This window comes from Pituophis catenifer, unplaced genomic scaffold (assembly GCF_029215685.1).
Source record: "Pituophis catenifer annectens isolate HBS135680 unplaced genomic scaffold, rPitCat1.0.hap2 SCAF_11, whole genome shotgun sequence".
NCBI lineage: Eukaryota > Metazoa > Chordata > Lepidosauria > Squamata > Colubridae > Pituophis > Pituophis catenifer.
In genome coordinates this window covers 28,030,393-28,043,337 of record NW_027256891.1, presented here as the reverse complement: position 1 = coordinate 28,043,337, position 12,945 = coordinate 28,030,393, and the positions used below count along the sequence as shown (strand labels likewise).

Genomic DNA, 12,945 nt, shown 5'->3' with positions numbered 1-12,945 from the left:
ATGACCGAGAAAGGGAAGCCCAGCAACCTGGGGTTCCGCATGACATTAGCCTAGATAGGAATGGGGATTCCCCCTGAACAAGTGGCTGAGTGAAGGAAGGACCACTCACACCAGTGGTGCACAGCTTGCAAGGGGCCCGCAGGCGATGGGCCCGGGCTCTGTCCAAGAGGGCCTTGGAGCCTCCCCTCCCCCCATCTTATATGACCAGACACATCCGAGCTCTTCAGGGCTCGGCCGGGCGGAGGTCTAGGAAGGGGGCCCCATCCGAAAAGAGCCCCGGGCCGGGACTGGAGTTGGTTCGCTGTCGGCTCGTCCCCTGAGCGCGCCCAGCCTTGCCAGCGGCTCTCTCGGCGGGCGCGGGACTCTCTGCCGCTAATTGGCCGGGCAGGGCGCCTCCGGCCCGCAGAGAGCGAGCGGCCAATTAGGGACCCCCCGACGGGCCCGGCTTCTGCCGCCGCGGCGCGCTAATGAGCACTGGAGCCCGGCGGCTGCTGCGCGCGGCTCCTTCCCTGCTGCCCCGCGTCCCCACTTGCCCCGCCGGCCGCCGCCTCCGCCTCCGCCTCCGCCTCCCGGCTGGTTCCTGTGAGCCGCCCCGAGCCGGGTGGGGGAAAGGGGCGCGGTGTGAAGGGCGGCTGTTCTTCCGACCGTCCGAAATGGGTTGGGATGCCAGAAGGGGATGGGAGGTGGGCAACGACAGGGCCCTGCTTTAGCTCCCCCCCCCGACCCCCGAGAGTAGCGCTGGCCAAAATAGCACCTCCAAAGTCCCTCGGAAATATTTCCGAAAGCTCTCGATGGTTTTAGACTCTGACAGTCGTTCGTTTCCATACACGTGAGTTAAGAAAGTACAACTTTGGGGAGTTTATCCCCTTCGAGTTTCCTGAATCTCTGGAGTTCATCTCCTGGCAACATTGCAAGGGGGTCGGCTGGGACCCCGATTGGGACCCTTTCACAGAGCCCCCCCCTTGTCCCAGGAAGAGAGCAGCTGCATCCAGAAGGCCTCCTGCCTCCCCCAATCCAAACCTCCTCGGGGGAGGGGGGAGGCTGGCATCTCCAGGCAGACAAGCCTTTGGAGACAGCTTGGTGGGTAACCCCCTCCTGCCTCCCAGCTGGCCTGGGCCACCTGAACAGCTGCTCAGCAGGCTAAGGAAGCTCTCTCCTCTCCTCTGGCACTCTCCCCTGCTGCGGCCAGTGCCCATTAAAGATTCAAGGCAAGCCCTGGGCAGGGAATGCAAAGGACTGTAGCCATCTGCTCAGAGGACCAGGAAGAGTGGCAGGCGAGGAAAAGACTGGCCCCACCGGAGCTCAACCAGCCCACCGAGGACCAGCTGGGCGCCCAAGTCTTGTGTGCCAAATAAACCATCAGCCCTTGGAGAAGCCGAGAAATGGTTCTTCTCTCCCAGGTAGTGAGTGCAGCATGTGGCGCTGAGGAAAGATCCCTCCCAGCACAGGGAGAGCGAGAGAGGCAAGGAGGATCGGCCCTTGGCCAACCACCTGGAGCCCAGTCGGGGACCCTCCACGGCCAGAACTCTGACTCCACCCATTTCCTTTCTAAGCTCCACCCACTTCATATGCCCGGCCTGCTTTTCAGCCCCCTCCTACTTTTGTGAATCTGGAGCTGAGCTACCTGCAACTGCTTTTGTGACATTGAATGAAAATGATTCCTTCTTATTTATAAGATTTTGGTGGCATTTTAGTCCAATTGGATTCCAAATAATGTACAGGAAGGCATGTCAGAAAATCCCCATCGCAAATAACAAATTCTCCTATCAACCATTTCAAAACGGTGTCAGTTGGACTGTGGCCCCCACCCCCCCCAGGCAGGCCCAGTCCCTCTCAGCTGAGATGCTGCATCATCACCGGCCATAAATGATGGATGGGTGAAGAATGACACTTCCTAATTTAGAGGCCTTCCAGAATGCTTTCTTCTGCCGAGGTTTTTATGCAGTAAGAACAGTGATGAGCCTTGGATCTTGGAACGGGTTTCTGAAATCAACAGGGGGTTGTGTGCATCTCTCCCCAGCCACAACCTCTGTGCTAAGGCCGTGGAAAGCTCCATCCTCTGGGTCAGCCATTTTGTCTGCCTCCTTCCTGGGAACAGTCTTTCCAATGGAGCATCTGTGATTTCAGCGTTTAACGTCTAAATTTAACTCCCCTTGGCATCTCCATCTTTGCCTGCACAAACACACATGCACACACCCCCACCCCCCATCCTGTAACCTTCGAGTAATTCCATTTGTGGTTTGGCAAAGAGCCCAACTCTGGGGAAGGTCTTCCAGAAACAGAACAGGCACCTCAAAAAAAGCACCAAAGGGCCTATTAGGGAAGAGCAGCTATTCAGCTAAGCCGTTGCCTGCGGAAGGGAGAGAGGCTGCCTGGGGCTGCTGCTGCTGAGATCCAGCAGGGGGTTTGTTCCTCTGTAGTGGGTGATGGTTAAAGGCTCTGAGAACCTGCTGATTTTGAAACTCAAATTATTTGCAAATAATTGGCAGCGTAACCAAAAGGCCCCTTGATTTCCTCTTCATGGCCGGCAGCGACCAGCGAAGTGGCTTCAGAGTTGAATCCCTTCCTGGCCTCACTTTTGGGTCCCCGATCCCCCTTAAATCTTGGCTTCAGAGAAACGTGAGAGTCCCCCTGGCTCCATCTGGGAAGTGCCCAAAAAGGCCCTAGGAGCTCAAAACCCAGCCCCGCAGAGGCCTTCTGCTGAACCACCCATCTTCCCCGGAGTCTGCAACAGCTGGGCTGCCTTTAGCTGTCGGGCCATCCTAGAACTGACCATCACAGCCTTGCACTCCCTAAAGTTTAAAAATGGGGACTTGCCCAAGGAGTGGTAAATGTGGGACATTGGGGAGAGGGGAGCTCTTGATGGTCATTATAGTCCCAAGTCATCCCTCGCCTCCTCCCACAAACTCCCTCTCTCTTCTCTGGTCCTCTGCTGGCTGGGCTGATGTTTGGGGGATTGTTGTGCAATTGCCTGGCTTTATTCTTGGAATTAAACAGGCAGCCCAGAAGCACATCACACCCCTTTGGAGCCCCCCTGTGCTTCCCAACCCTTTCCCCATCTTTTTACTATTAGGAAAAGGAATGTCCTGAACTTTTAGGATTCGGAGAGCAGAAGGGACGGAGAGAGCACGAGGCTATTTTTTTTTTAATTTTTTTTTTTTAATTTGATTTATATCAAATTCTCTGGAGACTCAGGGCGGCTTACAATGCGCTAAGCATTTCTGGAAGTCGCCAGTGGAATAATTTTCAGACAAAGGAAGCCAACCACATGGGATCATGCAAAAGGCCTAGTTTCAACCTGAAGTTTAATTTTGGCATTTTAGCAAAATCAACACTTTCCTGGAAGCCTAAACCAGGCTTTCTGTGGCTAAGACCCTGTCCATGTCTCTGCCGGGGCCTGGAATCAGAGAGTTTGCCTTAAACTTTAGATGGGATGGTGCGACTTTTCATTTACTTACAGTATGTATTATTGCTAGACCCAAGGAAGGTTTGGCTGCTGTGCAAGGCCAGTGATTAAAGATGGTGAGGCCACAGGCCAAGATACTTCCCTCCAAGCTGCCTGCCTGCCTGCCTGTCTGAGAGCCGTGGGCTGAGCTGGGCCCCCATAGCAAACAACCCCCCTCTCCTTGGTCGGCAGTTCCTGGATTATTGTCTGGAAAGGAAGAACTTCAGACAAACCGCAGATGACATTCTAGACCAGAATGGTATCTTCTCCATGATGTTTGGCTCAACACTGAAGGAGACGTCTTGAGACACGGTTTGTTTATCCACCCCTCCTGAGCCCCTTCCGCAATTTCCCCTCAGAAATCACATGTTATGGAAAGTGGCTGTAACGTTGCCTTTCTCTGAGCCACAATGTGCCAACAAAAGGGAGAAGCCAAGCCGGGCCCAAGAAAACATGTTTCTGCTGCTACATTTAATGTCTGGAACCCGGAAGAGAAGACTGAACCACAAGCAAGGACCGGTCAACTTTGACTCCCAGTTCTTTAATGCAAACAGCAGTCAGCGAAGGCTCCGTCTCCCCCCTCGGAGAAGCAGGATCCGGCCAGCAATCAGGCTGCAAAGCAGGAAGCTCTGCAGTTCATCAGAGGCTCCTGGAAGCTGCCTCTGCCCTCCTGGCAGCCAACAGACAGAACTTCAGCCTGGCCTTTGGGGAGTGGACCCCACTAGCTGTCCAGCTGAGGTGGTAGCCGGATCCTGGAAGGGAACCGGGCACCTTGTACTTATGGGTCTGGCAGGCAGGCGAGAGAAGCCACCAATTGCCCAGAGATGGCACCACTGGCAGGAATCTTGACATCTGCCTTGTGCTGTCAAGGAGCTGGGTGGAAAGAAGATCCATCTTCTATTCGGGTCACCTTCCTGAATCTCTGCTGCTGGTGGTGGGATCCTCCGGCCGGAGCCCCTGCCAGCCCCTTTCTTGTGCCAAGAGGATGAGGGCAGTGGTGGGATTCAAGTAATTTAACAACCGGTTCTTTGCTCCAATGATTTCTTCCAACAACCAGTTTGCCAAACTGCTCAGAAAGTTAACAACTGGTTCTCCCGAAGTGGTGCGAACTGGCTGAATCCCACCACTGGATGAGGGGCATTTTGCTGCCCAGGAGGCCCAGCCAGTGCAGGGAAGCATGTTGGCATTAGACCCCATCAACCTGAGCAGCTCAGATCGATGGAACTGCTGCCGATGCCCCCCCCCTCCAGTGTTGGTGGGGGCTCTTCAGCAGGAAGATACCCAGAGAGAGACACGCACAGATCCTTTCCTAGGTGGGGGGGACGGGACAGACCATTCATCCACTCTCCCACTGCTTTCTGCGTCTTTCTCTTAGTCCAAAAACCCATTGGGGGGAGGACGGGAGGGAGGGGTTATTGTCCCACAGGGGGCTGACACCTGGAGGCCCCTCTGCACTTTGCTTAGCAGCCTCTTGGCCAGCCCGGATTCAAGGCTCAGCCTGCAACAAGGGTCTCCCCTGCCCACAATCCAACTCTTCCGCATTCCCACAAGAGCCTGCCAGGGAAGGCAAAGACAAAGCAGTCCGGAGCTCTCCTGACGTCAAGCTGCACATCCCAGCAACTGCGGCGGGTCTGGTCAGCCGCCAGTTCTCGAGCTAGGGGGAAGGGAAGGGGAGGGGAGGGGGGCTGCCTCTGTGTTGGAAGGGCTTTGGCAAGGCTGGCACCTCTTCCAAATTCGATCTCGGGGGGAATATGCGGTTCCTTTATGAAGGTGCCTCTACAAAATGTGGCCTTGGGGAGCTGCAGCCTTCCCTCCTGGCCCTGTGGATTCCTAAGGCCCAGCCTGGGGATTACCAGAGCCCCCCTTCCCTTCATGCCACGTCCTCCTCCTCCCCCCTGCTGCCCAAGGCACCCGTGCAAAGACCCCGAATAGCTCCAGCAAGGCCTTTAATCAATGGGCAGGCAGGAGAGGCTGGCTAAAGGTTCCCTCCGGCACCAGTTTCCTTCGTACCACCCCCACAAGTTTTTCTTCCACCCACAGTGGCCGTCCTGAGATCATGTGGGCCCAACCTGTGTTGAAGCTGGAGGGGAGGGCCTGGCCAAGGAGGAAACGATTTATCCAAACCGAGACTTGGCCTTCCTGCTGTCAAGGGCCCCGGGCCCTCAGGTGCAGAGGCTTTCCCTCCAAGAAATAGACATTCATGATTCTTTTCATTGAAAAGTGGCAAGGTGGCATTTGCTGCTCGGGAAAGGCTAGGATGATGCACTTGCAGAAGGTCCAGCTATGAACTTTTAGGCCAGAGAGTTCAGGGCAGGTTTGTGAGGGCCCCCCCACCCCCCAGGCCAAACATGGGCTCAAGAAAGGGTGAGCCTGCTCCCATCTCCATTGTTCCAGCTTTTTTATGCAAAAAGAGCAAGAATCTTGGGTGGGCCAAACTGGGAGAAGCCTGGTGGGACTGGCTTCTTTTTCATGGTTTGGCATTTTTGCAAAGCAGAACTGGGTTAATGTATTCTTCGTTGTAGCATGAATGCTGAAAGTGCGTTAACTCGGTGACTGGTGTGAGGTTGTGAGTTGCGTGAATATGGCCCTTGTAGCTGTCTTCTTACCAGAGGGTCTCCCCCGGTCATCCCTCCCGTCCTCTACACATCCTGGTCCCCAACTCTTGGGCTTTCTGATCCTGGGACCTGGTCACCCCTTATGTGCCAAGCAGCCTGAGAAGGAGGCCTCAGAATGGAGGGCTCCCCCTGTTCTCAGCAGAGGTGGGGTCAACCCCTGAGGTCCTGGCCCTTCTCCTCAAGGTTAGCTACCAGCTTTCTACTTACCTTAGCCAGAGAGAGAGAGAGAAGGGCTCTTGGGTGACCTCTGCAGACTAAGGCTTGGGCCATTCCAGAGGAAAGGAGGCCATGGTAACACTTTTGAGCAGTCCCATGGTGGGAGGGAGGCACTCCCCTTGTAAAGCACCTCTGGCTCACTGCTGCCTTTGGTCAAGAGCATCCTATTCCACTGATCTGTTAAGAAGGAGACAGGCGCCAAGAGATTTCGCTCCTTTATTACGCGTGGCCCTGATCCTGCGACAGTAGCAATCAGCTCAAAATACACCGTGCAGCTTTGCTGGCCTGGGACAATGCTCACCTGTAGACTTCCCCTTCCCACCTCTGTGACTCAAACAGCTGTGGGCATGGGATAAGGGCACTCGAGGGCAGCCTTTCAGCACCCGGTGCCCACCTGAGACAGTCTTCCTTCCTTCCAGCTAGGAGCAAAAACCCCTCCTGAAGCAAAGGCTTACTGCAACCTCTTATATGTGGAGCTCTGCCAGACAGCACTACTCTCCCCCCACCAGCAGCACCCCCAGGTTGGTGAATATGCCCTGTTTGTATGCTGGGTGGTGGGAGTGCCCCCTGCGCCCCCCCTCCCCACACTCTCCTTATTTCTAACAGAAAGTTTAGATGGCACTTTAGAAAGTAAGCGAGGCTTTCGGTGCGCAAAGCACCCACTGCCCCCATGGCCCCTGGCGCCTCCTCAAACTGGGCACTGAGGTCGCAGTCACCCCCACTTCAATCAAGGGAAGTGGGTATATTTAGCTGTGCCAGATGGGCATATGAGACAAGGGGTTTTCGTGCTTTTGGCTCTGCTGCCATTCAAAAGCCCTGGCACCTAAGGGGTGCAGCTGCTCAAAGGAGTGACGGGGAAAGTGCTGGCAGCAGAACGCCTGGCAAGGGCCCAGGGGTCCAGTCAGGTCCTTCCCAACTTGAAAGGCTACCAAGTGCCCCTGTGAGGCCTGCAATGAAGCCCCGCCCTGTCTTTGCTTTTCAGGGGCCAGCAGAGCATCGCTGCGCAATCCTCCAGGAATCCCAGACCACCCCAGGCACGCCGTCCTCCTCCTCCTCCTCCAGCTGTACCGAGTCCAGGCTCCGGGGCAGGGGGGTGGGGCTGTGGTAGGGCAGAAGCGTTGGCATCCCTCAGGAGCTGCTGGGGTTCAGGCTGGAAACGTGGAAGGGAAGAGATTCAAAGTCAGAGGGCGTTGAATGAAACCGGTGTCAGCAGAGCATGGAGGGTCAGCGGCTTTGGCGCTTTGGTTCCTCTGGGCCTTGAGGGTCACTCCCGGTGGAAAACGTACTCGGTGTACGAGGTCCAGATCTTGTCGTCCGTCTGCTCATGAGCAAAGGCGCACGTCCCAGTGGAGTTGCAGGCCACCATGTGGAAACCAGCGTCGGCCAGTCGGTCGAAGGCCTGCTCCAGGAAGGTGAACTTGAGGTAGTACCTGGAGGTGTAGCGCTCGGGGGGCCGGTCAGGGTCCCTGCTCTCGTTGAGGGTCTCCCCGAAGACTTCCTTCGCCAGGGAGGTCTTCCCGCACACCATGATTCTCGCCACCCGCCGGAACTTGGCGTCCGTTTGGCTGTCTCTTCCCAGAGTGTAGGAGCCCCGATAGCCAATGGTGATGAAGCCGGACCGTCGGGCCTCCTGCCCCCCGCCGGCTCCAGCCACGGGGGTCAGGGAGTTTCCAGGGAGGCCGGCCAAGCCTGCGCCAGCCGCCCCCAGGGTGCGGACGGCCTCTGTGCTGGGGGAGAACTCCTCGGGGTCGCTGGCGCAGGGCTCCTCGCCCAGCGAGTCTTGCTTGCTGATCTTGGGCGCCAGGCTCTTGGCCAGCTCAGGCAGCTTGAAGAATTCGGCCTCCCGCTGCAGGCGGCTCCGCTCGGGGAAGCGCTCGGGAAGCACCAGCTGCCGGTCCCTCAGGTAGTCCAGGATATAGCGGAAGAGGAAGCCGTCCCGGTCGACAAAGAAGCGGCCTTTGCTGTCCCGGGCCAAGGACTGGGCGCTCTGCTGGCTGAAGAGGTCACAGAGGAAGGAGCCGGGCACGCCCAGGAGGGTGCTGTGGCGGGTGAGGTAGACCTGCCCGCCCACGTTCAGCTCCACAATCTCTGGGAAAGCTGAGCCCTCCCTGAGCCTGGCACCGCTGGCATTGTCTGCCAAGGCCATCCTGAGGCCCCTCTGGAAAAGAAAGAAGCACAGGAAGGTTAGGCCCCTCCTGTCTGGGGGGGGAGAGGGGGGGCTCCCGGGGCCTTGTGCTGCCTGCCCTCCTTTCCCCCACATGCGGACACATCTGAACTCCACACACCATCCTTTTGCCGCCACTCCTGTTCCAAAAGACCCCCATGACAGCTGGGGTTCTTGGGCTGCAATCTGACCTCTGCCCAAAACTGCACCCGCTACGCCAGGTGGGAGAACGGCAATGCCCAACATGGGAATTTTGCTCAATTAAACAAAAAAAGAGTTGATGGAATGGGGTTTGCTGTCAGTTTAATTTGGATACAGGTAAAAAGAGGACAAACGCCTCATTTCAAAAGAAAGCGGAGATAGTGTCCTCATTTATGACAAGACCCATTGTAATCCATGCAGCATCCCGTTCAAGCTCTTTGGGGAGAGGAGGAATGCCCCTCCCAACAAAGTCCCAGAGCCCTCCAGCAAGGGCTGTGCATTGCCTCCCCCCCACCCGCAGCTGCAGTCCTGGATGAGAAACTTCCCATTTCACTCGGCTCAAGAGGAGAATCCATGCAGGGGAAGAAAGGCAGCCCCTGCTGCGCCTCCCTTACAACAACTGCAGGGCTGGGAAGGGAAGGGAGGGGAGGGGAGGGCTTGGCAGCTGGTTGCAGGTGGGCAGAACCACTTCCCCCCCTCAACTGCCATCAAGCAGTTGGGCCGCTGAATGGTTCGGTCTCCCAAGTTTGGCTCACACCCATGAATGGAAAGTTTATCAAGCAAGATAACTGGGTGCCTCTGAGAAATGTCTTTCTCCGTCCATCAGCTGAGCAGGGAACTGGGCCAGGAGTTTGGACTTGGCCCTCACTGCCCCCCCCTTAGCCTGCTGTTCACAAGTCTCCTCGTGCCCCCCCCTGCCCCGTCCTGCTTTGGACAGCCTGGAGGAGTCAGAGAATGTAGGAAAATAAAGCTGGAAGGGTTTTTTGGCTTTTCTTTCCCAGGTTTCCACCTTCCTGTTCACCTGCAAACAATCTCACTTTTTGGCAAGAAGGTTGGCATTTCTGAGGAAAAGCAAAGGGCTGAAATGATTGAATAGAGTTATAAGCTGCCCCACCTGGCTTCTTTTCTCCTGGTCCTGCACAGGGAAGGGGGTGGGTTGGTTTCCTAGGGATTCATGTGGCCCCCTAAAGCTATTCCCGCTTCCCCTTTGGCCTGCTCCCCACTTGGAAGCCAAAGTCGGCCAAAGGGGCAGCCTAGTCTGGCCCCTAGTCCCTTCCTTGCAGGATGACCTAATCCCCCCCCCCCAAGCACACACGGATGAGAGCCGCCTTTGTGTTCAGTCTGGCTCTGGGAAGAAGAGCAAAAGTGCTTCTCACCCAAATGGGAGAAGGCAAGGGGGGGCGGGGGGGCTTCAGAGCAAGGAAGGGGGGGGATTTATTTCCAGGCGCGCAGCTCCCTCCGGTCCAAGAGGCTGCGCCTCTCCAACAGCAACCCGGCTGCCCTTCGACATCCCCGCCGAGGCCACCTTTGAAGGACGCCAAGCGTGGCTTGGGAAGCAGCTGCTTCACCCCCGCGCGTCCACAGAAGCAGGAGGAGCGGGCGTGGGGCTCTGGCACATCCTGGCCTCCCGGTGACAAGAGGCCCCGCTCCAGAAACCCTCGGGGGAGGTGGGGGTGGGGGGAAGGACGCCTCCCTTTGTTGCAGAGCTGCCCGTTTGCCCCATCGCCTTGTTCTGACGTTCCTTCAGATGAAGCCGCCTTTTCCTGCGGGTTCGGCGTCCCGGCCGCACCTCTCCGCGACTTCCACGGCCGGCTATACTGGACGTGGAGAATTCCGCGCGTGGAAACGGGCCTGCCAACGGCAAGCCGCCCCCGCTGCAAAGTTCCTCTGGAGAACACGTGGGCGCCTCGGAACTCGATGCCCGGCTGCCCTCTGCCCCGCGCCCCAGAGCCCGTCCTGGCGGCCGCTCAGCACCCCCCCCCCCGCCTACCCGTCTCCTTCCGCAGGCATCGCGCCCACCTTTCCAGCAGCGGCTCCTCCGGAGCGCGAGGTCTCCGAGGCCGGGACGAGCCGCTCACGCCGCAGTCGGGAGCGGCCGCCTCCGCTCGCAGCCCCGCGAAGCCCCCCGCGCCAAGCGCATCCAGGCGGGAGCGTGGCGGGCGAGGGAGGGCCGGAGAACGCCGCTGCTCCTCGATCTGCTCGCCGCCCCCTCGACCCGGCCGCTTTTATGCGCGGGCAGCCTCGGCAGGCCCTCCCCCGCCGGCTTGACGACACGCGCCTCGCCTCCTCCCCTCCCTCCTCCGGCAGCCCAGCCCAGCCCAGCCGCCGCCGCCGCCCCGGCCCAACAGCGGCTCGGCTCCGTCCTCCTCGATAGCCCGGAGCCTCACCAGGCCCCGGGGCGGAGGGGACGGGAGGGAGGCCAGGCTGCAATCCACGCAGACCCAGCCACGGGTCCCACGCGGGAGGGGAGCCCGGGATCAGCTGGGCTTCGAATCTCCGTTGGAGCCGGGTTCCCGTGGGTTGCGTGCACAGAGCCTGGGATCGAGAGCGGCGCATGCGCTGAACTCCAGGCACCCTTTGAATGGCTGGATTGCGTGCTTAGGAATTTGTCCCGCTTTCCCTCCCGGCGCTCAAAGCTCCGTTTCTGCTGTTCAGCAGCGCCTGGCCGTGAGAGAGCAACGCTGCGTGGACCGGGCTCGCTCTCTGCATCGCAGCCTCTTTGTGACGGGGCTCCCTCAGCCTCTGAAGGCCCCCAGCTTCCTCTCCCCTCCCCTCCCCTCCCGGTCAGCAGCAGCTGCCCCCCCCCCTTTTGAAGGACCTCTTGAGTCTGGAACTAGCCCCCTTTCTCTCCTCCCGGGTTGCACCAGGGACAGAGAGAACTTCGCTTTTAGCAGAAATCCCAAAATCTTCATGCTTAGTCCCTGTTTTATAATTAACTCAAAGGCCAGTATGGCTGCCCATTTTACGTGCCATAACTCTTGGGTGTCTCACACCAGCCCCACACACACTTCAAAACCACACTCCCCAATGCACAATGCACAAGCCACCCCAATCTCTGGGCTCATCCCGGTGCTGGGGAGGACGGGAGGCTTCCTAGTTTGAGCTCTTAGGAAGGCTTCCCGGCTCACCAGTTTTGCTTTGGAGCCAGGCCACCATCGAGAAGAGCCTGTCCGTGGGGAGGGAGGCGGCCGGCCGGCCCAAACTCTGTCAAAACAACCCTTCCCCCTACGAACCCCCTCAGGTCCTGCTTCCATTGTTAACAATTCTGTCGTTTTCATTAAAACAGTGCAGAAGCTCCGGTCTCTCATCCGGCACACAAAGGCAGAAATTTGGGGGTGGGGGAGAAAGAGGAAGGTGCAGCCCAAAGTTGGGGAAGGGGCATCACAGAAAAAGCTCCACTGCCTACAAGGAAGATGCCTCTCCCGAGGAAAGCATCCGATGGAAACCCCACCCCCACTTTTGAATCAAAGCTGCCAGGTTCTAATCTGGACAGTGGAGATCTTGGTGCTAACACTGATTATGTTCCCTTGTTGGGTAATGAGACGTTTGCAAGGAAACAACCAAACTTAGAAACCACCAGGTTCAAATATTCTCTTCCATAGGAATCTGGACAGTTCTGCACGTCAAGAATATGTCCTTGCTTGGTGGAAACTTCTAGAAGCAGTGGCTCTTCTACGCTCAGAAATAACCATTTATGTGACTAAAAATGCTTTTCAGGTAGGCCACCAAAACAATGGATCACCTTGAATTGGAGCAGACTTGTAATGGAGAAAAGGGGGGTGTGGAGGGAAGGACAAAATAAGCCAAGGTACCCCTAATTGTATATCCAGGTTTTTCAGAGAGCAGTGGCCTGACCAGCCAGGATTTGAGGAGAGGGTAAGTCAGCTGAAGTATCCCCAGGGCACAATGGCCACTAATGCCAGGGGAACTAACAGGCCGGGCTCCAGACACCAATGAGGCCTGCCTGTCACTCCGAGCTTTCCTGCTGGGGAGCTGGGGGCCCCCTGCTGCTACCCCCAGAGCTTGACTCTGCAGAAACAGCGTGGCTTCAGCCTCTCGCTTCTCCAGGGGACGCGGCATTAATATTTACGAAGTAATTACCGGCTTCTCCCATTCCTCTGCAGCTCCCTATAAGACATAATATATGCCAGCCATAAATCCCCTTCGGAGGTGCTGTGCCAAGTTGCTCTCGGGCCCATAAAGCAGCACCGGGGTGTGATGGATCACAGGAGGAAGTGCAGACAAGGGCTGTGAAATGCCAGAGGGCCGAATTAATTGATATCGAGTCCAACCCTCTTATCTTTGCTGCTCTCGATAACAATAAGCGTGGGCTTCTGTCCCTCCCTCCGGATACGGAATGCGGAGCGAGAATGCGGCAGCCACTCGCTCACAAAGAGCCAGGGCAGGCTGGCAGAAGGGCTCCAGGTGGGGTGGCAGAACCGCTCGTTCCTCTGCAGGGAATCTGCTGCAGCCGCGTCTCTGGCTGCTGTTGGGGGTCAGGAGCAAGCTCAGCTATTGGCTAG

At 57.5% G+C, this 12,945-nt stretch overlaps 1 protein-coding gene across 1 annotated transcript; it reads right to left on the bottom strand.

Moving 5' to 3' along the window:
• Nucleotides 1–6,832: 6,832 nt before the first annotated feature.
• LOC139322599 (BTB/POZ domain-containing protein KCTD12-like) lies at nucleotides 6,833–10,595 on the bottom strand. The gene is made up of 2 exons (XM_070951743.1): nucleotides 10,442–10,595; nucleotides 6,833–8,434 (listed from the first exon to the last, which is right to left on the bottom strand). The coding sequence occupies exon 2, from the start codon at nucleotides 8,420–8,422 to the stop codon at nucleotides 7,541–7,543; it is 882 nt and encodes a 293-aa protein (XP_070807844.1). The 5' UTR covers nucleotides 8,423–8,434; nucleotides 10,442–10,595; the 3' UTR covers nucleotides 6,833–7,540.
• Nucleotides 10,596–12,945: the final 2,350 nt, after the last annotated feature.